The 25677-nt window shown below is 37.3% G+C and overlaps 1 protein-coding gene across 2 annotated transcripts in view; it reads left to right on the top strand.

Moving 5' to 3' along the window:
* Window positions 1-754: 754 nt before the first annotated feature.
* Window positions 755-25677, top strand: part of LOC136876979 (EH domain-binding protein 1) — a 414289-nt gene continuing 389366 nt past the window's right edge. Inside the window, exons 1-3 of one of the 2 annotated variants that reach the window (XM_067150754.2) lie at window positions 755-982; window positions 1560-1716; window positions 15479-15686. In XM_067150754.2, the coding sequence (XP_067006855.2) occupies window positions 1613-1716; window positions 15479-15686 (312 nt within the window). In that variant the 5' untranslated portion in view covers window positions 755-982; window positions 1560-1612. The remainder of the gene's footprint in view (window positions 983-1559; window positions 1717-15478; window positions 15687-25677) is intronic. The other variant, XM_067150753.2, reaches the window with a different exon arrangement.

Genomic DNA, 25677 nt, shown 5'->3' with positions numbered 1-25677 from the left:
AGCATCATCATCATCATCATCACTAGTAGTAGGGCCTCATCCGTTTTCTGTTCGAGTCTGAGTTTGCGACGTACGTTCCCTTGTATTATGCCCAGTAGCGAAGCCACGAAGACCAACGGGGTAAGGGGATATTGTTACAAAATTATCACAGAACAAAATTAAGGTGCTTTTGCATGGATTGTGTGCGCATGCATGAATGTCTTTATAAGGACACTGATACAAGTGAATTATGTTGATATTCCGATAGCAGTACCGAACAGTACAAAATCGTGCATTAAAATACAGAACAAGAAGAATATGATCAAGGTGAATAGCTTTACAGCGAGTAGTATGTTCAGATTACAACCGAAACTAAAACCAACCTTCGAGGCTTCTTAAAAATATATATATTCAAGAGATGTGTCGATTTTGCAATGATTACTCTGTGAATGTTCAAAAGAGCCAACTGGTTGAGTCGATTTTTTATTTTCTTTTGCAAAATATTCCATGCGTCTGTGTTTCTAACTCCCAGTAACCCCCTTTGCTACACCCCTGATTATGCCTTTTTTTTTTTTTTTTTTAGTGATTTCTGATGATGATCATGAAGACGAGATAGTGTAATTTATTATTACTCGGTTGTATGTTGGGATATTTCTGAACAATATTACCAGTGGACGAACTTATTAGTACCGGTATTCTTATGTTGTTAAATGAGACACACCACGGCGCCAGTTTTTCTAATATCGATAGATGCATCAATGTCCGATATAGCAGATGGTCTTGCCGATACCGTATGTTTCTCGAATCGTTCGATCTCCTAATGTAGGGGTGAAGGGAGAGTCCGGCCATAAATTCATCAAGGACGTAATCGGACATAATTGACATTAGAGATAAATATAGGGTGACCTTCGTCTGATGAAATATGTGCGTACACCATTAGCAAAATAATGTCTAACCATTATGTTGGATGTCTTAACATGCATGAACGGCATCTTCCTATTGGGTATCCTTTGTGGAATTTATCTTTATATGCATGCAATTGAATGGAAAATAAACTAAATGTACCCTATATATAATGATGACTCATATTGCATGACATATTCTTTCATCTGTTTAAAGATATTGCTTAGCTCTTGTACAGAAGAGTTTCCTCTTGACATTTGGAGGTTAAATTCAGGCGAAAGTGACATTCCGTATATTCGAACCTCTGACATAACGTGAGAAATTGACATTTTATTCTTACACCTTACTCTGGGTATTTAGATATCTGTACATATTGTTTTGGTGCATTGCTTTCGTTTTGTATCATTGTCTTTTCCTGAAACAAGTTGCATTTTTTAATGTTGTCTAGGAAGGACTATAAGGATTTCCTGTAATGCATGGCATTATCTGTTTGATAATGACAGATACTGGAAGCATATACCGCAGTTTGCAATATCTTCACGTTTTTTTTCACAACTTTTCCTGTATATAATCTGTACTTTATGTGGTAGCTGTATGGTTTATAATGAATGTGTAGGCAAACAGTACTGTGCAGTTACTACTCCCAAACCAAAACAGTTTGTTCTTTTCGTTTATAGCTCTCAGCTTTAAAACCTGATGAAAGAACAGTTGCCACGAAGGGACTGTTAAAATGACTTCTGTCTGGAAACGGTTGCAGAGAGTCAACAAACGGGCAGCTAAATTCCAGTTCACTGTCTCGTATCATCAAGTGACAGTTGAAACTACACCAAAATGGTAAGGTTGGATTAAGAGAAAATTCAAATGCTTTGCTACATTTGTGATCTAGCCTAGATGAAACGGGCAACAATATCTTAATCTATGATATAAAATTATTATTGTACTATTGAACACATCTCTAACCATGACTAACATATCCAATAATGTTTATACTAGCATTCTTCAACCAAAGGTGCTCTTATCTTCATATTTTGTGGTAATAGATGTGCCACCTAACTGTGCAATTAGGCCTACTTAAGAATTTGTATATTCTATTTGGATAAAACATTATAATAAATCAGAAAATTATTATTATAAATTGCACTTATATCATTAGGCCTAGCAATTTTCAGCATAATTTGGTCAGTTGTGCTGTGTGTTGGGAATCTGTGTTCTTCCTGAGAAGAATAAGTATGGAATAAGATAGAACTTTGTGATATTGTGTGTTTCTGTTCCTGTCATAAATTATTTTTCATAATGAGTTGTGTAATGTTGTTGTTTTTTTTGGAGGAGAATATTCCAATTTTGCTAATCTAAAGCAGTTACTTTTGCTGTGTGCTTATATTACTTGAAGTATTGATTATGGAAGTTTTACAAACTGACATTGTTTATTTAGCTGATTCTTATTGTATCATTTTTAAAGAGGTTAGTTTCATAAACATTCTTTCATTTGGGGTGGATTTCATTGTATCTGCTTTTCAGATGCAATGTATGTAGCCTGTCTCATTGGACATTCATTAAAATGTTGTGTCCAACATCCGTATATTGTAATGCTGACAGAGGTCTAGGGTTAGAAGGAAGAGCAAACCCTTTCACAGCTGACTGGGAAGATTGCTGTGTGTTAAGTTTCTAATAGGCCTACTAATTGAGGTTTTGTCATTTTAGCTCAACATGCCTAAGAGTTTGAATATGTACAGTTATTCAAGAATTTGTAGGATAGTTGAAAGAGGAAAAACAGATAGCACACTTCTGTCTGTGCAGAGATAAAGTTGACCATCTTCTTATGAATGCAAAGTTAAATGAGGTAGCAAAAACTTTTTTTAATAGCCTATACAATACTGGAGGAAGATAAAAATAAAGGGAGTGTTATTAGAGATGTTACCTCAGAGAACTGCCAACACTGTTTGAGAATCATCCACTACAAGCAAAAGGAATCTTTTAATTAAGATGTGTATGAAATGATACTGTGTTCTTCTGATGTTTCAGTTTCCAGTTCCCTCTTGAGTCTGATTATGAATCAAGGGCCTCCACTGTTGCACCTTGTCTCTCTACCACTCTTCCTGCTTCCAGGATTTCTTTTCTTTCCAACCGAGCGAGTGGCCATGTGGTTTGGGGCACATAGCTGTCAGCTTGCATTCGGGAGATAGTGGGTTCAAATCCCACTGTCGGCAGCCCTGAAGATGGTTTTCTGTTGTTTTGCATTTTCACATCAGGCAAATGTTGGGCTATATCATAAACAAGGCCATGGCCGATTCCTTCTCGCTTCTAGCCCTGTCCTATCCCATGGTCACCACAAGACCTACTATCTGCGCACTTTTTAGCGATAGATTTTTGTACAGGTTTGAGGAGTAAGGATGGAGCGTTTCCGGTTCCGTTAGTACTGCCAACTGAATGGAAATGAAATCTGAATTGAATCAGTAATATGATCGTTAGTACTGCCAACTGAATGGAAATGAAATCTGAATTGAATCAGTAATATGATCGATCGATATGAATTTTCTACACCTTTGTTATTTTGAGCCAACAACTATGTCACACACACATTATATAACATTATATAACATTTCTCGATGCGAATCTTATTCCTAGAGTGAATTCTATAGTTTGGCTTTGCTGTGTAAATAACAACAGTATTAGTAAGTAAAGTGTATACCAGACGTCGCACAGCGATGCACAACCGATTCATAGTTTGTGTTTCAAAGATTGCCAGTACGAATCTCGAAGATTACCGAGGTCGACCGCTTCAGCAATAGGGTGTAAATCTCTCGCTAGAAAGTGCGCAGATAGTACATCTGCTGGTGTGACGTAAAGCAAATTAAAACAAATTCTTATATTTCCTCCAATGTATCCATCTATCTCTTTGGAGGCCTTCCTTGTGGTCGTTTTTCTGTTGGTTTCTCTGAAAATACTTTGTAACTTGGTTATTTCCCATGTGCATCATGTGTCCATATCATTTTAGCTTGCTTGTTTTGGTGTTTCTAAAATATTTCTCGCCGGGCTGAGTGGCTCAGACAGTTAAGGCGTTGGCCTTCTAACCCCAACTTGGCAGGTTCGATCCTGGCTCAGTCCGGTGGTATTTGAAGGTGCTCAAATACGACAGTCTCGTGGCGGTAGATTTACTGGCACGTAAAAGAACTCCTGCGGGACTAAATTCCGGCACCTCGGCGTCTCCGAAGACCGTAAAAGTAGTTAGTGGGACGTAAAGCAAATAACATTATTATTAAAATCTTTCTGTTTCTGATTCGTTGTTTTCTTTTCTTCCCTATGATATCTCCAAGGAATTTCATTGCAGAACTCTCATCTCATTTTGTTTTTGCCCATATGTCAGCTGCATATGTCAATATTGGTACGTAATTGATTGAATACAGAACTTTTGCATTTGCGTGGAACTTCTTGGTTCCACAGTGTATCCTGTCACACTATGGTAAAAGCCATTTGCTTATTGCACTGTCTCCCCCGCCCCAAACTTTCACAACTTCCATTGGTTGTGCATTTACTTCTATTTCCCCCTTCCTCCCGTCCTACTTCTTGTTGTCACTACTGTTTTACTCTTTTTGATTCTTATTTTCATTCCAAAATCAATCACCTGATTCCATGTATTAATTATACTTCCATTTCATTGTCTTCCCATATCACTATGTCATCTGGAAACAGTAGGGGCTTTGCTATGTTTCTTTCCATCTTCATGATTTAGACACTTGTAGCTTTCGTCTGTGACTGGTGAATAGTATGGGAGACAATACACTTCCCTACCAAAGTCCTGTTTCCACATCAAACCATTTTGTTCCTCCAATCTTGGTCTTTACCAACACATTTTTTGTGGAAGGATTTTATCATTTACTCTTCTGTTCTGTTTACTTGTATTTTCCCCAGTGCATCCCTAATCAACTGCCTTGGTACACTGTCATAGGCCTTCTTGATATCTAGGCTTGTAAATCCCATCAACAAATCTTTTCCATACTCCCATCTTTTCTTCATCATGTGCCTTAGTGTGAAGATCAGGTCAATTGTTGATCTGTCTTTCCTGAAGCAAAATTTGTCCATTTTTCTTTCTGATTTCATCTTCAATCTGTTTTTTAATATCCTGACTTCATGTGAAATAAGGGTGATTGCTGTGTAGTTGTTGGTTATTCTTGTCACATTTCTTGTGTAATGGGATTATTAGACCCCTACTCCAGTCTTCTGAGACTTACACACGTCTGCTCTTGATCCATATGCAAACCAGGTCAAATAACCCTCCGGATAGACTGGCTCCCTCTTCAAGTAATTTGGGTCAAGGTTGACCTTAAATTTCTATTAAAAAGGTATTTTATGGTTGTCAAATTTCTTACTGAAATTATATTTTATGGTTGTATAGTTTGATTGCATATTTAATATGGGATTGTTTACAACTTCCCTTAAAGCAAATATACGTGTTGCTGAATTTGGAATGACCGAGCAAGTTGACCATGCAGTTAGGGTTGCGCAGCTGTGAGCTTGCATTCAGGAGATAGTGGGTTCGAACCCCACTGTCGGCAGCCCTGAAGATGCTTTTCCGTGTTTTCCCATTTTCACACCAGGCAAACGCTGGGACTGTACCTTGATTACGCCCACGGTGGCTTCGTTCCCAGCCCTAGCCCTTTCTTATCTCATCGTCGCCATAAAGCCTATCTGTGTCGGTACGATGTAAAAAAAAATTGAATGAATTTGTAATGTTTAGGGTTTTCCAGGAAGGTGACAAATACGCAGACGCAGTGAAAAGATAATTTAGTGAACTATTTACTGACTCAGTTCTACTGCATCCTGATACTGTGCGAGATTTAATAAGTAAATTCTATAGCTGTAGTGTTGTATTCGATTCTCCGAAGAGAAGTAGACTGCTAGTTTTAATGGAAGAGAAACTTTTGGATATTTCCGACAGGCTCCTTAAAAGTCCGTCTAAATCCATGTGAAAATTGGCATATCAGACTGGTGTATCGTTCTTCGCAGTGCTTAGAGCAGCAAGTGAGAAGCTAAATCTGTATCCATTTAAATTTCTGTTGTTCAGGAGGTGAAGTTAGTGGATTCAGAGAAGAGGATTTTTTATCGCTAGTGGCTTCAGCGGTTTTTTAATCATGGAAAGGAAGAGTTAGACAGAAAATTTTTTAGCGATGATGCTTGGTTTCATTTAACTGGTTGCATAAACAGCCAGAATACCTGACTCTGGGCATCTGAAAATCCACATGCATTCATGAAACACAACCTTGTTGTCTAAAGATTGGTCTGTGGATTGCAATCTCACATTCCTGAATTATTGGGCCTATGGCACAGTAAATTCAGAAGTTTACTCTAATGAAATCTTGCGTCTGTTCATTGCGAAACTGAATGAAACAGAAATTATGGGCTCATTCTTCCAACAAGACTGAGGCACAGCTCATACCTCCAAATGTGCCATGCAATTTTTTAATTGATATGTTCAGGGAACAAATAATTTCATGAGTGCTCTGGCCACTACATGGGCCCGATTTGTCACCTCCTCACTTACTTTTTTTGTGGCGTGCTGCCAAGTCCTCAGTTTACCAGTCTTTTCCCAGAACAGTTGAGGTATTAAAAGTAGCCATAACATATTTTGTGAACTGCTTCCAGAACGAAACACTGGTGAAAGTTTTCTATAGTAAGTGCAAACGCATTGTCCTATGCTTGGAACTTTGTGGTAATCATTTTCAACATCTGCTGTGAACCTGGTAAGTGTACACCAATCATTAGACTTACAATTCACTCCTTTTCAATTTGCTTTGTTATTGGCTTTGTTAACAGTCTGTCTTGCTGTCTTGTATAATACATAAAACCTTTGTGCTTATAATCTATTGGGGTTCACTCACTGTGTTGTGCAATCTCTCAAACTGTTGACTTGGATCACCTGCACTGCTTGCTGCACAGAATCATTGCTAACACACTGTGTTAACAAACATACATACATACATACATACATACATACATACATACATACATACATACATACATACATACATACATCTAGTTAGGCCTAGTACAAAAGTGGTTTTGCTGGGCTGAGTGGCTCAGATGGTTGGAGTGCTGCCCTTCTGACCCCAACTTGGCAGGTTCATTTCTGGCTCAGTCCATAACGTATTCGAAGATGCTCAGATACGTCAGCCTCGTGTCGTTGGATTTACTGGTATGTAAAAGAACTCCTGTGGGACAAAATTCTGGCACCTCAGCATCTCCGAAAACTGTAAAAGTAGTTAGTGGGTCATAAAGCAAAATAACATTATTAAACAAGTGGTTGTGAATTTTTTGTTAATTTTCTTAAAATGTTGGTTCCACGCAAATTTGGAATTAAGAATTATTCCCAAGTACTTAACCTCATCCAACGTAATCTCTGTGTCATTCAGAAATAGAGGTCCTGATTTCTTGACCATTCAGGAATAGAAATTGAAATTCTTTTGAGTTTCTTTTCCTTGTGAAGGGAACAGCTGTGTTTTTGTGAGATTAAGTCTCTCATTTAGTAACCATTTGGAAACGATGTTACAGTAAGTGCATTTCCTCGCACAAGGATGGCAATATCATCAGCGTAGCCAAGGATGTTACGTCTAAACCAGGGGTCAGCGAACTTTTAGTAGTAGTGTGCCGAAGTAATGTTGAAAAATCACTCTGTCTGCCAAGTAAACCTAAGTCTATCATATATTACATACAAACAGCATTGAAATAAATAGGCTTTGAAAAACGTCGGTATCTTAGTGCACCGTTAAACCACCAAAACAAATAGGCCTACATTAAGTAACCATTCACTATGTAATTATTATATTCTTTGATTTTATTCACTACTGTAATTTCAGTATTAGGAACAAATACAAATATGTAAATTGTAAGTTTGAAACACATTATTTTGAAATTGTATTATAAAATTGTCATAATTATTCATTTTTTAAGACAAGACATTAAGTACAGTTATGAAGCTTGAAATACATTTTAATACCGGCACAAGTAATTTTTGATCTGCCATTAATTGGGCACTTTTTCCTATCAGCTCCGTGGCTAAATATTTAATGTCGGATGTATTTGTTCACTTTCACCTTCCCACAAACTTATGAGTGCTCAGGTGTTATGAGACTTCTCTGTGGACCTTGAACAGTGTTCATCTGTTGGAAAATTTTCACACATGTCAGTTGACCCAAAATCAGAGCAAATGCAACTTTCTTCAAACAGCTAAACAGTTCAGATAGAAATCCAGCAGTTGAAGATAGCATCTGACTTTTGCAAACAATTCCCTTTGAGAATTTTCTTCAGTTCCATAAGTTTTAATGTCCATAACTGTGGTTCAATGTGTTGCATTTCAAATTGTCTGCATCAGTCCACTCAAAAGGAGATGGGTCAAATATAGCAAGATCGAGTAATTGTAGGTCGAATATAGCAAGATCATGTACGTCTGGCTTGATGTGATAAGAAAATAGGTCTCGTGAATTAGGAAGTCTTGACCTCATTTAGCAAACTCTCCTGAAGAAGTCCACTTGTTGCGAGTCTTAATGCTAAAATACACACGGACCGGGTGAGTTGGTCATGCAGTTAGGGGCACGCGACTGTGAGCTTGCATCTGGGAGATAGTGAGTTCAAATCCCACTGTCGGCAGCCCTGAAGATGGTTTTTCGTGGTTTCCCATTTTCACACCAGATAAATGCTGGGGCTGTACCTTAAGGCCACGGCCGCTTCCTTCCAACTCTTAGGCCTTTCCTATCCCATCGTTGGCATAATACCTATGTGTATCGGTGTGACGTAAAGCCAGTTGCAAAAAAAAAAAAAAAATATATATATATATATATATACACGGCATTATTACAAAATATAGCACAGCAATTTTAAAAAGCCCATTATTTCTTGTAGTCTTAATGCTAAATACACACTTTGTTCTTGTAACATGTACGAAAATGAAGTCATCTTTTTACATTCTTGTCATATTAAAAGGAATTGTTAATATTCTGTTGGTGAAATGGACTGATGTGCAAGAGAACTCCTTTTATTTCATCTGTGATGGATTCTTATTTAATACAGAGCTTGTGTGGTAGTGTGTCTCCTATGGAAAAATCACTTAGATTGATTCATTGTTCTTATTGTCTGTAGGAGTTCACTGTCCTTTAGTCCCTCTGAGCAGGTTCCATCCTATACGCACTATCATGTTGTGTTGATGCTAGACTGATTGCTTACAGTCAAGACTCACAAGTGGATTTTTAAAAATAGTCTTGCTATATTTTGTAATAATGCAGTGTTTATTTAGCATTAAGACTCACAAGAAGTGGACTTTATAAAATTGTTGTGCTATATTTTAATGCATTTTTTTCACAACACACCATCTCTTTTATGTAGCATATTTTTCTTGTAATGTTTTAGAATGTCTCTTGTTAATTTATTTGTTAGCTATCTGATGATGGCTCAGCAGGAACCGAAACATGTTCTGGTGTTATAAAAAAATATATTTTCATTATTTATTAATAGTGTAAAGTCTTCCTTAATGGTGTGTTGAAAGGTGGAACAATATAATTTTTAATGATTTATAAGTCAATACGGAATCATCGTGAGGTTTATTGCTTGTAAACATCAGTTTAATTTTCAGATATGTAGCTATATCAGGCAGAAACATAAGCTTGCATAGCCATTCTTTGTAATAAATTCTAGGAAATGTTCTTTTTCATTGAGAAACAATTTGCTTGCTTCTAGATATGATACAAACCTAATTCAAAACAGTACCTACGTACCTACCAACCGACAGACAGAGAGAGTTGGCCGTGCGGTTAGGGTTGCACAGCTGTAAGCTTTCATTTGGGAGATGGTGGGTTTGAACTCCACTGTCGGCAGCCCATGAAGATGGTTTTCCTTGATTTCCCGTTTTCACACCAGGATAATGCTGGGGCTGTACCTTAAATAAGGCCATGGCTGTTTGCTTCCCACTCCTAGCCCTTTCCTAATCTATCATCACCTTAAGACCTATAATAATAATCGTATGGCCTCAGCTACCATGTGCAAACATTTCAATTTGATGCCATCTGGCTGTCTGCTCGTCAATTTCGACGTTCCGTTTTACTTGAGGCCCACTAGATGGCAGACCGAGTAAACTTAAACTCTCTTGGGCCTTTATGGCTGGGATTTAATGAATTTTGTCGGGTAAACACCAAATGTGTCACCAGAGATCTTTTACATGCCGACATCGTACGACATGGAGTGTCTAACAGACTTTTTTCCGCCCTTCAAAAAATCCGACTACCTCTGCCGGGTTTGAACCCGCTATCTTGGGATCCGGAGGCCGACACTCTACCAACTTATCCACAGAGGCAGCTACCTATGTGTTCGTGCAACATAAAGCAGATTGTAATAAAAATAAAAACAGTACCTCGACTAAGCCAATGAACATTGCTGTGCAGGAGGGAGCCTGCAAATGCACTATCCATTTCTTCTAGAGGAGACAAACAATTTGAGCTAATTAATATTTTGACAATAACTTCATTACAGAGTTAAAGTTCTGTGACAAAACCTTCACACATAAATTCTCCTGTGGTACACAACGTCCAATATTATCTTCAAGAAGTTTAATAAATCCTGGTTTTCCGTGGTTTCCCATTTTCCCACCAGGCAAATGCTGGGGCTGTACCTTAATTAAGGCCACGGCCGCTTCCTTCCAACTCCTAGGCCTTTCCTATCCCATCGTCGCCATAAGACCTATCTGTGTCGGTGTGACGTAAAGCCCCTAGCAAAAAAAATAAAAAATAAAATAAAAATTAATAAATCCCTTGTTCTTCGTGACCTTTGTAGGGCTGCCATGAGTAGTAACACAAAATAGTTCATTCATGACAATGTTCTGATTTTCGAATTAGCTTTAAAATCAAGCAGCACAGTTCTTTGTAAATATGAAGATTGTCACAATATCGCACAACAGTAGCTGTGTGTGCCATGTCATTGCCATAGATACCTTTGTTGAGAGTTACTCTTATTGTAATCTGACCTTTCCTTTTACTGTTACATTTTTAGCCATATCAGTTACGCGCCTCTTGGTTGATCTTACAGAAGCTGGTATGTCTTGAATCTTTATTTGGTAAATCACTATACAAAATTTCAGCACTGCTCAGAAAAGTGTCCTTTATATATTTTTCCTTTTGAGAAAGGTTTACTCTTTGAAGCCACATACAGAAATATCTTATAACTACGTTTGGTAGCTTTACTTTTGTTCCAATTACTTGACTACAAATGCTTTTTTTGGTAGCCAGATACAGCCCTTTTTATAGCTTCATTAGATAGGTCGGTTCTTTTGTTGCAACATTCCACATTCATTTCTCCAAATGTCTTGAATAGCGGATATCATGTTTCTTCCTTTTTGGGTCATTTTATGTTAAAACATCAACTTAAGCCTTTCAGCTGTGATCAGTTGACAGTACTGGTGTGAGTTTGCGGTATATGCTGAGAGAACTGTAGAAGTAGGGCAGGGTATTGGGAGACAGAGGGTAAGGAGAGGACTGAAATAGAACTTTGTTAAGGTCAGTCAGTCTATATCAGAATTATATTCTTACCTCCAATGTGTAATGAAGAACTTAAATTTAATAAAGAGATAGATTTAAGAGAATTTTATATGTGTCAATCTTCATTATCATTATTTTACACTTTCAGTTCCCTGGGTACTGCTTTTGTATGCTTCAAGTAATTAAGAATTACATTCTATCATAAGTCGTATTTCAGTTCGCTTAGCATGCAAATGAAAATAGTTCCTTGGCCGAGTGGCTCAGATAGTTGAGGCGCTGGCGTTCTGACCCTAACTTAGCAGGTTCGATCCTGGCTCAGTCTGGTGGTATTTGAAGGTGCTCAAATACGTCAGCCCGTGTTGGTAGATTTATTGGCCCATAAAAGAACTCCTGTGGGACTAAATTCCAGCATCTTAAAAAAAACCTGTTAAGTCATTAGTGGGATGTAAAGCCAATATTATTATTATTATTATTATTATTATTATTATTATTATTATTATTATTATTATTATTATTATTAAAATAGTTTCAAGTGCCATGCTTGGGATGCATGCTTTAAGTTGCTGACACCAAAAATTCAGCAGTCTTATCTACCACAAGTTTCCACAGCAGAGGAGATAACACCCTTCCCTGCAGACAGCCACTATACTGTTCACCACAAGGGATGCGTATACCATTCTGATTTGGAATATAGACTCGGTCCACCTATATGAGATTTCATTTAGTCTACACACCCTAACCACTGTGGTCATAGAGTGAGTGTAATTTTTCCTTCAGATCAAGTGGATTAATTGCATATTTTAATGATAGAGGTTATTTTATTTTAAAGATGTGATATATACTTAAAGAATTCAGTTAAATTTATCTAGCAGACACTATCAAATCAGAGATGTATGAAAACTTTTTTTTTTTTTTAAGATGTTCAGTTTTTCTCTTTAGATATCCTTTTCCTGGGATTGTGTATGTTGTATATGTTGCGGTTGTGTATGTTGTTCTGTGAGTGCCCTTCTAGCTGATGGAAATGTACTAATAAAACCCAGGAAATGCCATTCATTCGTACTAAGTCTGATGTATACACGTCCATGCCATAGCCCCTGGGCAATAGTGAATGGCATAATCAAATACAAAATAATAGCTTATTTGATTGTTTATTCGATTATTTTTTTCCATTCAATTATTTTTCTATTATTTATTTGAAACTCTAGTCGAATGAATGAGGCAATCGAATAGTGAATGCTTTAAAGTGATCCAAATGTCATCAACTTATCAATTTTGTCACAGGGAAATTTAAACTACCTATCTTCATTTCCTTGCAGGAAGTGTGTGGGTGGGACAGTTGGTTTCTGATAAGCCTTCAGAAAAAAAAAAATACGAACTCGTGCTCCACATGTATGAATTAGTCATGCACTCAGTTGCCATTACTTAAAATGTACAGATTAATATATTGCAACATGTCCCCACGTGATCACGTGAAGCGCAATGCTAGTGTTGACTACTTGGTTCACTGAAGTTATCAAGCCATAAATTAAAATTTGCTAGAATTTTCTCTGTATGGCAAAGTCGCTAGTTGCTATCTTTGAAATTCTGTTGCTAAATGATTTCAGAAAGACTCCAGAGTTGGCAGGACTGATGATATTTTGTGATAATAGTTCTTTCCTCAGCCAAGAAAATGTGTAAATGGTCAAAACAAATCAATAAGGTTGAAAACAATGAAAGAAGTGGTGATGGTTACTGTTTTAAGATGAAGTACAACTGGACAGCCATGCTGTATTAATACTGATAAGAATGAAAAAATGAAAGGTGTCTAACACGTCAAAAAATGAAGGTATCTGCCAAAGAAGGACAAGGGTCTCGAAGGGTGTGAAAATTAGACTCCCTGGGCCTTGGAAATCTCATACCGTTGGGGTCAGAAAAGGACAAGAGTTGATTAAGGAAGGTCGTTTAGGATAGATGAAACTAAGGTGCCTGCCGCAAGTGAGTGGAAGCATTGCCTGGACTCAGCTAAGGGGACCGTGGTCGCCAACCCACGTTTGCTCAGTCAGTCAATCCATCACCACTGATATGCATTTAGGACAGTTCTCTGATATTTTTTTATAATAAATACATGAAATATGTGTTTTTTGTGAATTAGAAAGTTGTAATACAAAAGGGTTGTCCTCTTACTGGCAATGTCTGAGATATAGGGGCAGTTGATTTGGGTTTAACCGTATCTCGTATTTCAGTATGCACTTCTTTGAAAGGCCCATAGGAATTTGTGTTTGATTGATTTTAGGCACCTTAAAATTCTCCGCACCGAGCTCGATTGCTGCAGTCGCTTAAGTGCGGCCAGTATTCGGGGGATAGTGCGTTCAAACCCCACTCTCGGCAGCCCTGAAGATGGTTTTCCGTAATTTCCCATTTTCACACCAGGCAAATGCTGGGGCTGTACCCTAATTAAGGCTACGGCTGCTTCCTTCCCACTCCTAGTCCTATCATGGCCCATCATCATCATTATCATCATAAGACCTATCACTGACGGTGCGACGTAAAGCAACTTGTAAAAAAAAATTTAAATCACCGCTATGAAGGATGAGGAAGTGACATAGAAAAGTATAATTGGATTTAGTACTAGTTGATTTTGAGTTCATGGGTAGATACTGGAAAGTAGGATAAGGTTCAGGGTTGAAAATCAGGTACAGGAGAATCAGTTTGGTTTCAGAAGTGGAAGGTCAACAATAGAGCCCATTTTCATTATGAGACAACTAATGGTAAAGCAATAGGATTATGGGAATGATATGGTGGTGACATTCATTGACATTGAAAAGGCATATGACAGTGTTCCAAGTCTAAAGTTTGGGACAGTCTGGTGCAAAAAGAAATTGGACAGGGACAAATAGAAATGATCATGGCAGTCTACAAGAAATGTAGTTGCGTGCAAACATGAGTTGACAGGACAAGTTGGTTCAAAATCACTAGTGAGGTGAGGCAGGGAGGTGGTCTATCACCAATCCTGTTTACAATAGTAATGGATGACCTCATGAGAACAGCAAAAGCTGCATATGTTATTTGCAGATGATATTGTGATTTTGGGGAGAAGAGGACAGGAAGGTTCAAGAACAGTTGGATGTGGTGAATGGGAAGATGAAAGAATGTGGATTGAAAGAAAGTGTAGAAAAGAGTAAAAATCTTGTTAATGACTAGAGGGGAGAAAGACGGGAAAGGTCAGATTAGACTTGCAGACAAGCCCCTGGAAGAAGTGGAGACGTTCAAATACCTGGGGTGTGAATTAATGGAGAATGCTAGACTGGATGCTGAAATTAGTAAGGGGATTCAAGCTGGAAGCTGTTTTTTTATCATAGTGCAAGAAACATGTTATGGGACAAAGATGTGCCAGTGGAAGCAAAGGAAACTATGTACAAGATGTATTACATACCCATAACAACTTACAGAGCAGAAACTTGGATAATGGCAAAGAAGGATGAGAGTCAAATGCAGGCAGTCGAAATGAAGTTCTTGAGGAGTATGATACACAAGAGTAGAAGAGACATAATAAGGAATGAGAAAATCCAGAAAGAAATTGGAGTGGAAAAAATGAATGATAGAATAGAGAAGAGCCAACTAGGATGGTTTTGGGTACATAAAGTGAATGAATGATGAAAGAATGCCAAAACAGGTGATGGAAATGCAAATGCAAGGAAGGAGAGGCCGCAGATGACCACAATTGAGATGGAAGGACACAGTCCAATGCAGTATCAGAAAAAGAAACCTGGACTGGGACACAGTGTTGGAGGAGGAATGGTGGAAGGACCAAAGAAAGTGGAGAGGAAACATATTTGCCCCTACCCGGCTACAGTTGGATAATTGAAAATGATGATGATTATAAGGTTTGTAAAAGTTAATTGATCATACATGCATTTAGTTTACTCCCAGGCACTTTCTGAATATTGGAAGACATTATATGACACAGTTTATTCTAGTCCGCTTCTTGTATGTTGTTTTGTTGTTAGTTATGTGGTGACATTTTATTTTCTTGATATTCTTTTCCTATTATTATTTATTTATTGTTCATTTCATGTTAAAGACTATATTTACTTTTGTTTCAGGAAACCAAACAAATTGAGTGTAGTTTGGACACGGCGCAGTCGGCGAGTAGTATCGGAGCCCTTGCCGTGGGAACCCACTATGAAAGAACCCTTGCGAGGGATTGTTGTTTGGGCTGTCCCTGAAAACAAGGATGTATCTGTTACGTTATTCAAAGATCCTAGGACTCAGGAGCTTGAAGATAAAGACTGGACTTTTGTGTTAGAAGATGTAAGTTTGTATTTCATTGAGAGTTCTTTGTTTCCGTCATACCATAGTACTGTCTCCTTTCCGGGTGCACTCAGTCAGGCGAACATGAAGTACATTGGGTGTGGTACATTCGTGAGGCCGGTTTTGCTATTTTAGGACTTTTAATAACATTTCTAAAACCATGAGGATATGTGGCATTGTAGGCTCATGGCATAAGTGAAAGAAAAATATAAAACACGGGTGGACTTTATTATATCAAACAAAAAATCAATCATATTCTTCTCTTGCTAAATTTCATCAAGAAATTAACTAACTCTGAAATCTTCACTTTCTGTGGATTTTATACAAATACAAAATTGGACAGATTTTGAGGTATCTCCTTCATAGTTGTCTTTGTAGTGGTTAAAGAAAACTGAAATTCAACCAGAAATAGCTTTCATCCTTAGAATAACTAATTCTTGTTTCTAACCTTGACCAAAATAATGCCACCATGTTGTCAAATTACATTCTCTCATACATCAAATCTGAATAAATGGACTTCTCAGCCTTGTCATATTTAATTGCCTTGGCTTAAGTCAGTATCTTTTGACACTTGTCAAATTTTATCACCATTATTTTTAAGATAATTACAATGCTTTCCTATAAACTATGTACACTAGTGACTGATTTAGGTATAAGTCAAGTGCACTACTTCTTTTAACTAACTAACTATTTACCAGGCGAGTTGGCTCTGCCATTAGGGCCGCACAGCTGTGAGCTTGTATCCAGGAGATAGTGGGTTCAAATCCCACTGTCGATAGCCCTGAAGATGGTTTTCCGTGGTTTCCCATTTTCACACAAGGCAAACGCTGGGGCTGTACCTTAATTAAGGCCATGGCCGCTTCCTTCCCACTCCTAGGGCTATTTCCATTTTATGAGTTCATCCTGCTGTTCGATACACAGGAATTAAAAAATAAATCCTTTTTTAATTCAGAAATTAGCATGTTGAGATTCCACTTTAGCTTAATGGATGTTTAATCGGCACTTTATTTCTCATTCTGATTTTTAGATTGTAATTTAATCCTTAAATATCTTAAAATATTTTTATTAGTGTTATTAAGAAAAATCAGCCCCAACACATGATTAATAATCTAGATTATTAGTCTAGTTTAGAACCTTCTCATTCTACCACTGGATAAAGTAAATTACTTCCTTATAAATTATTACATTATTTCTGTCACATAGTTTGATATTTCTGTGGCTGTTCTTTACTTTCCCTGGATCAAAGTAAGATTTATTGGGGGATGTTGAATTTAATTAATTGGAAAAAATTATTAATAACTTTATCACACTATTTTGGTTAAATAGGATTTCTTAATTCAGTGGATCTGAACCTTCCAGTATGATAACACACGGAGATCAGACAACCAATATACACAAAATATTATGAAATGACATAGAAATATGACCACATATCATCATAAACTACACTACACATGCATGAATTACGCGACTTTTAAGTGTTTCCCTTTACGTAACTTAACTGTTGATTATTATTATTATTATTATTATTATTATTATTATTATTATTATTATTATTATTATTATTGAAAAATGAAATCCACAGTGTGTTTCCAGTCATTCAACCGGGTCAGGAATGGAATGAATGAAGCCCCCATCTAGCGGCAAGGATAGGAATTGTGCCGGCTGCCAAAGCCTGTCTCACTCCTTGGGGGCAATGATATAATGAATGACAGATGAAATGAAATTATATTGGAGAGTGTTGCTGGAATGAATTATGACAGGGAAAACCGGAGTACCTGGTGAAAAACCTGTCCCGCCTCCGATTTGTCCAGCACAAATCTCACGTGGAGAGACCGGGTTGAACCACGGAACCCAGCGGTGAGAGGCCGGCGCGCTGCCGCCTGAGCCACGGAGGGAATTGATGATTATTATTATTATTATTATTATTATTATTATTGTTATTATTAGATATAATTGCCGTTAATTATAGTACTATTTGCGCACCTTATAGTGATAGATTTTTTGTCCGGGGGTGAGGAGTAAGGAGGGAGCTCTCCCAGTTCCGGTAATACTGCCAACTGAATGGAAATGAAATCTGAATTCAATTGATAATAATCGATCGATATGAATTTTCTAAACCTTTATTATCTTAAGCCAACAGCTGTGTCACACACATATAACATTATATAACATTTCTCGATGCAAATCTTGTTCCTAGCATGAATTCTATAGTTTGGCTTTGCTGTGTAAACAACAATACTAGTACGTGAACTGTACGCCAGATGTCGCACAGCGATGCGTAAGCGATTCATAGTTTGTGTTTCGGGCCGATGACCTTCGATGTTAGGCCCCTTAAAACAACAAGCATCAAGCAAGCATAGTTTGTGTTTCAAAGGTTGCCAATACGAATCTCGAAGATAACTGCGGTTGATCGATTCAGTACTAGGGCGTCCATCTATCAGTAAAAGGTGCGTGAATAGTAGATGATCCTACTTCTTTTCCTCTGTTCATGTTTTACTAGTGAACTTTATGATTAAATGAAATAAGAAATCACTTGGCTGATATCCTTCATGTATTTCAATAAACTACTTCATGAATTATTAGGAAGAATTCTAATTCCACAATGCTATCAGTAATACTTCTTTTAACCAGGATTAACATTTAATCAATGCATTAACAATTGTTGAGCTCCTATTTGAACTATTATTGGGAACTAGTTTGGAAATTCCAGTTCATGTTCCCATGCTAGGAGCGAGGACATGACTAAATTACTCAACATTCCAGCACCCGGGGCTAAAACACACCTGTGACTGCTTGCCCTTGTTATCAGCTGTGACTCGCACGCGTACAGTAATTGTTTTCAGTAGTGTTCTTACGTGTGAATTGTTGTGCAAAGTGTTTGTTAATGACGTGATGGGAAAGAAAAATAGTAGTTACAATGCACAGTTTAAATTATTGTAAAAGAATTTGCCGAACATAACTACAATCGTGCTGCATCTCGTGAATTTTCCATAGCTCCATCACACGTGTGTTACTGGCGGAAGCAGAAAGAAGAATTGCAGTGTATCAAGAAAAGTACTTTATCATTTCGGGGACCAAAAACTGGGAAGCATCCAGAAATTGAAAAGGAAGTTGTTTCTTACTAAATCATGTAATGTTATTATTTGTATGTCCCAATAACTACTTTTTCGGTTTTCGGAGATGCCAAGGTGCCGGAATTTTGTTCCACAGGAGTTTTTACGTGCCAGTAAATCTGCCAGCATGAACCTGACGTATTTGAGCACCTTCAAATACCACTGGACTGAGCCACGATCGAACCTGCCAAGTTGGAGTCAGAAGGTCAGCACCTCAACCGTCTGAGCCACTCAGCCCGACTACTTACATAAATCAATATTGAGGAATTATGGCTTTCCAGTTTCCTACGAGGTGCTTCAGTTAAAGGCTGTAGCAGAGTCCTGCACAGCGGCCGAGCCCATGACCTGCTTCAGCAATAGATGGCAATGGGCTTTATAAGGTTCGAACTTACGAAGCCTGTGATGTCATTGGCCGGGCTGGGTAGCGCTATGTCGTTTGTATGCGGTGAGCTGTGGACAGCACTGTAGTAGTGATGTGGGCTGACTGCTTCAATGTGTACAGTGTACTGCGTATCAGCGGAGTAGAGTGAAGTGGAGCCGATCCTGTTTGCTGTCGTGTTATGTTTGACTTCCCCCATTTATCCTGTTATCAGAAATGAATGCAGACTGTGGTTCCAAAAGAAAAGAAACCGTGGCAAGAAAACTTGAAGTAAAAAAAAAAAAAAAAAAAAAAAAAAAAAAAAAAAAAAAAAAAAAAAAAAAAAAAACCAGCACAATAGAAGACTTCTGAGCCGGATTGTAACATTAAAAGTAGTGTTTGGTTGGTATTCAAACCTGTACAATAGTTGACGGTGATGCAAAAGACATTAATTTTGTGTCCTGTTTGATCTGTGATGAACTTTATACACACACTCAAGGATTGACCAGCACGTCGCACATTTACTGTCATCCATGCATATCTAAAAACAAAACATCTCTAGTAAAAGAAAATAGTCTTCCCAGGTCTGCTCAGGACTTGATTGTTTCTAAATGTGTTGGTTTGTGTGCTCGAGACTGTTAAGGTCATATGAGACAGTTGGAGGTGATGGTTTTCTGGATCTTGCTCAGACATTGGTTGACATTTGATCGATGCATAGATAGATATCTGCAATAGGTATCATACTGCACCCGTCCACATTCTGAGTCCCAGACTAGCATTAATCTCAGGGGTGTCGGTTCATATTTTAAGCCATCAAAATCATAAATATAGAGGCATCAGTGAACACAGGGATGAACGGGGCATGCAAAAAGATAAAGTGGGGAACGCTCAATCATAAACATGAATTTATGGACTCCATGATAGGACTAGGAAGTGATATTTAAATTTTATCAAGGGCATAATATCTAACTACAATAAAAAGATAATTGATTAGTGATTACTTTCGAAAATAATTGACACTTTATTTCATATCTTTCAAGATGGTACTCCTGGCTGGCCAAATTAATTTTGTGATTGGACTAGAACAAGCAGTTCATTTGAAATATCCTTTGTAACAACTTGACAACACATGCCCTGAGGCTCTGGTCATTCCCATTCTGCCATTCCGAGAATACGTGACATCACGGAAAGTTTCTGCCTGATACAAATACATCTTTGCAGCGCTAATGTTGCAACTATTTCATTGTTCCTTGCTCGCCTTTCTCTTCTTGTACGAAACATATTTGTGTACATCCGTATCTTCTCGTCGGTAAATTAATAGGCTCCTACCGAGAGGCAGCACTCTAGTCATTGTGAAAGGCTAATCCTCACGGCTCCACTATGTCGCGCAGCCAGCCCGTATTTCCACATTACCTAGGTCTGAATATTGTCAACCAATTTTCTTCATTTCAATATGCGTACCATATTCTACTTCGGATATCAAATCATGATTAAATTACGATCCCTATCACTCGGGTTCAATACCTCATCCAACAACCGTATCCCGACACATAGGTAGTTGTGGTGATTATTGTTTTAAGAAGCAGTACAATTAGGCAACCATACTCTACATAACGCTAATGAGAGAGAAAAAGATGGAAGGGATCCGACACTTCGAAAATGAAGGAATCGACCAAAGAAAGACAAGGGCCACGAAGGGCGTGAAAATGAAAGACTCCCTAGGCCTCCATATGTAATACCGTCAGGGTTGGAAAAGAACAAGAGTTGACTAAGGAAGGTCGGATAGGATAAATGAAAGTGAGAAATCTGTCACCAACAGTAATCCAGGACTCAGCTAAGTTCTCTATGGTTGCCAACTCACACCCGTAGGGCCCCTTTTAGTCGCCTCTTACGATAGGCAGGGAATACCGTGGGTGTTATTCTACAGCCCCCACCAACAGGGGGTCCCAAAACATAGCAGAAAGTGCTAAATGTCAACGAGATTCAATTATGCCGGAGGTACTTGACCTTATAAGTAGAAGGGAATGAGCAACCACCACAGATTTGTGGACATGTAGCGTGATAAGGAACCATTACGTAACGTGCATGATTTCTTATTTTGTTGAATGGGAACTCAAATCTCGTGTCTTGTTCATGACCAGGTTTCCAGATGAGCCTAAAACAGGTGATAATATTAAAAGAAAATTGCTGAGACGATTTATGGTTCTTGTTGTCACTGAGATCGCACTAAAAGATGTACCATTTACACCTGATCAAGGTGCCAACATAATCGCCGCACTGCGCGATTGTACAAGAGTGAATTGCGCCTGCCATATGCTCAATACAGTGCTAAGAAATGCGTTCAATATTCAGTTTGTCAGTTCGTTGACCTCGCATTCATGACCTTCTGTCTGTGACAAAAGGACTTGTTATATACGAAAAACAAAGTGGCCTAATAAACGCTCTTGAAAAATCATTGCAAGAGTCCAGTGACACTTGTTTAATGGTGTTAGAATCTGTACAGTGTCATTATTCGGCGTTGTGGGGAAAACTAGCTTTAAAAGGACAGGGAAGTGATATGGATGGAATCGATGTCAGGCTGATGAACGAACTGATCTCAATCCTTAAAATATGTATTTCATTATGTTATGTAGCCTACTACATTCTTTTGCTTTGCTATTTGAAATACCAGGTAATTTAAATTCGTTTCATGTGTTGTTCTTAATACACATGTTAAGTAAGCATATTTTACAGCCCTTCAAGGAAGCATCAAGATAATTAAAATGCTATGTCACCCACACTTCACCTTGGCTTACCATGGAAAAAATGCTCCTACAGCATCTGACTCAGGAGTGTCATATTGTGTCATATTGGGGAGGCCTCTGAAATCAAACTTTTGCAGAGTCCCATCAAATCATATATTAAAGAAAAGTTCACCATTCATAAGAACCATAAGGTGGCGACGTTCCTGTGGGCACCATATCACCATCTGAAAATGATATTTAACAATAAAAGATGTGATGTAACAACAGAGGTAAGACACGGAATGCACTAATTTGAATATTAACCTATGTGTTCTTCAGGATAGTAGTTTGTTTGGGAATCAGATGTCTAAGTACTTTCTTTGCTTCTGACTCATTTCAGATTTATTGTGTGAAAATAGCATAAGGTTCGATACAATATGTACCAATTCCTACACCTCTCTCTCTCTTATTAGCAGCCACCATTTGCGTAATACTTTTATCTTACGGGACACAATTTGATATAGACTTACAGAGTGACTATTTTATTTTTATTTTTCTAGTGACTATTTGATTTTGATTTTTCTAATTAGGTAAAAGAACCTTATGATGAACGAGGCATGCATAAATGACGAGCATTCCGTTGTTCCCGAGTCATCGGACTCCACGACTATGCCACAACCTGCCATAATAATGAAATTTGCTTTTGACGGCTGACGTTTATGATGGTCCTACTCCAGCAGATGACCTGGAAAGATATTAAAGCAAAATTGTGGAAAGAAATAGCGTCTTGGGGAACAAATGGACAAAACTATCCAAAACTTCACCAGATCGCTAAGAAGTATCATGTATGCAAGCATCAAGTTCAGCTTCAGAGAGAAATTTCGGTTCAGCGGGCTTCATTCTCAACACACAATGGTCACTTCTGCACCCGGACAATGTTAATGCTCTTCTTTTCATTCACTCTAATTCCACCACCATTAATCAATGATCAACAAACTACGCACACCAAGTAAAAGCAATGTTCAGGTTTGTTTCTGTTGTTGGCATATTGCACATCATTTCAGTTGGTATTTTACTTTGAGTTAAACGCGAATGAAGTCCCTTGAATATGCTTTGTGTTATTTAGATTCAATTTCAGTTAACTTGATGTCAGTTGCAGATGAATATATATATAAAATAACATGTCCTGACTAACTGATTCATCATCGCCAAGCCAAAACTACTAGACACAAAGAAATTTAATTTTGGGGATACACTTATATTAGGGTGTAGGTGCTCACTAAGGGTGGATTTTTGGATATTCTGGCGCTAAGGGAGTGAAAAGGGCGGTGAATTTAAAAAATGAGGATATGTGTATCTCAAAAACTTAAAAGTTTACAGACGTAAAAATTGGTATTTAGAATCTCCTTTAAAAATAAAGAAACATTTATTTTTTGGTTTTCAGAAAATCCCTTCAAGGGGGGTGAAAAATGGGGGGAAAAGGTTGAATACCTTTTATGAAGAGATATCTCAAAAACTGAAGATGTTACAGACATGAAAATTGGTATTTGGAATCTCCTTTGAAAATAAAGAAACAAGTGTTTTTGGATAATCCAATGAATAGGAGCTGAACAGGAGTGATAAACGGGGTGAATTTTTAAAAGACTATATCTGCAAATTATCTCAGATTTGAAAACTGGTATTTGGAATTTCCTGTAAAAGTAAAGAAACTTTTTTTTTTTTTTTTTGGAAAATCCACTTAAGGGGAACTGAAAAAGGGGGTGAATTCTTAAAATTAGCATATCTACAGTATATCTCAAAAACTTGACATGTTGCAGATGTGAAAATTGGTATATGGAATCTCCTTTAAAATTAAGGATCACATATTCTTTTGTTTTCGGAAAAACCCTTAACGGGGGGGGGATGGGGGGAAAATTGGAAAATTAGTTTAATTATTTGAGTGTATATATACCAAAAAAAAGTAAAGATGTTACAAATGTGAAAGCTGGTATTTGGAATCTCCTTTAAAAATACACACACATTTTTGGGGGGAGGGGAATCAACTTGGTAGGGGGGATGAAAACAAAGATGAATTCCTTTTACGAGGATACATATATCTCAAAAACTGAAGATGTTACAGTCGTGATATTCGTATTTGGAAGCTCTTTTAAAGAAACGGGTACTGTTTATTTTTCGGAAAATTCACTTAAGTGGGGGGTGTGTGAAAGGAAGTGGAAAAAATTGAATTCTTTTTCTGGAAAAACTTATATCTCAAAACTGAACGTGACAGACGTGGAAATTGGTATTTGGAATCTCCTTGAAAAATAAAGAAACACGCATTTTTTTTTTTTTGGGTGGGGTGAAACCAACTTAATGGAGTGAAGGAGTGGAGTTCTTTTAATGAGGATACTTATATCTCAAAAACTGAAGATGTTACAGACATGAGAATTTGTATTTGGAATTGTCTTTCAGAGTAAAGAAACACGTAATCATTTGTTTTTGGAAAATCCACTTAAGGGGGTGAATGAATCGAAAAATTAGTTGAAATATATTTATGAGGATACTTTATCTTAAAAACTAAAGCTGTTACAGACATGAAAGTTGGTATTTTGAATTTCCTTTCAAAATAAATACACATGTATTTTTTGTTTTTGGGAAGTCTACTTCAGGCGGGAGAGGGGTGGAGAGAAGAAGAGGAAGTTGAATTATTTTTATGAGTATACATTTATCTCAAAAACTGAAGGTGTTACACATGTACAGGCATGAAGACTGGTATTTGGAATCTCCTTTAAAAATAATGAAACACGTATTTTTATTGTTTTTGAAAAATCCAGTTAAGGGGTTGAAAGGAATTGGAAAAGCGGAAGAATTTTTAAAATGAGTACCAGTATATCAACATTGTATGTCAAAAACTTGCCATGTTAGAGACAAGAAACTTGGTATTTGTTTGATGGGTGTGTGTGTGTGTGTGCGTGCGTGTGTGCGTGTGTGTGTGTGTGTGTGTGTGTGTGTGTGTGAGATGAAGTGAAAAATAGTTTATTGTTTTTTTATGAGGATCTTAAAAACTGAAAATGTTACAGACGTGAAATTTGGTACTTGGAATCTCCATTAAAAATGAAGAAACATGTATTTTTGTTTTTGAAAATTGCACTTAAATGGGGGTGGGGCAAGGACTGGTCATGGGGTTGAATTCTTTTTATGGGGATACTTATTTATATCTCAAATAACTGAAGATGTTGCAGATGTGGGAATAGGTATTTGGAATCTCCTTTAAAAATAAAGAAACATGTATTTATTTTTTCAACTTGAGAGGCGACTGTTTCTCACATGTACAGTTCTATGTCGCATGGACGTCTTAGCCCCAAAAGTTAATACCACAGACATGGTCTACAAAGAATTTCTGGGGTAAATGAAACTCAATTTTTGGGTGAGTTTTTCTACTTTAGGAATTTTCAGATAATGTCTTAGTACAATGCCGAGGAACGATTACTTTGATCAAATTACGAAATCCACGCGAGCGAAGCTGCGGGTAATTGCTAGATAGTTTATAATAGTTTCTGTTTGTGTTTAATTATTATTATTATTATTGTTGTTATTATTATTATTATTATTATTATTATTATTATTATTATTATTATTATTATTATTATTATTATTATTATTATTATTATTATTATTATTATTACAGTGTAGTAGGAGAGAACTCTGTTTTATTTCAAAATGTGATTAGCCTAGTTTGGAATATGTTACCAACATACTGGAATTCATATAGCGAGTGATCTGAATAGTAGTGTGAAGTGAACATTTCATTGTAC

Source organism: Anabrus simplex, chromosome 7 (assembly GCF_040414725.1).
Source record: "Anabrus simplex isolate iqAnaSimp1 chromosome 7, ASM4041472v1, whole genome shotgun sequence".
Lineage (NCBI taxonomy): Eukaryota > Metazoa > Arthropoda > Insecta > Orthoptera > Tettigoniidae > Anabrus > Anabrus simplex.
The sequence above is the reverse complement of the archived record's forward strand: the minus strand, read 5'-3'. Positions and strand labels throughout refer to the sequence as shown.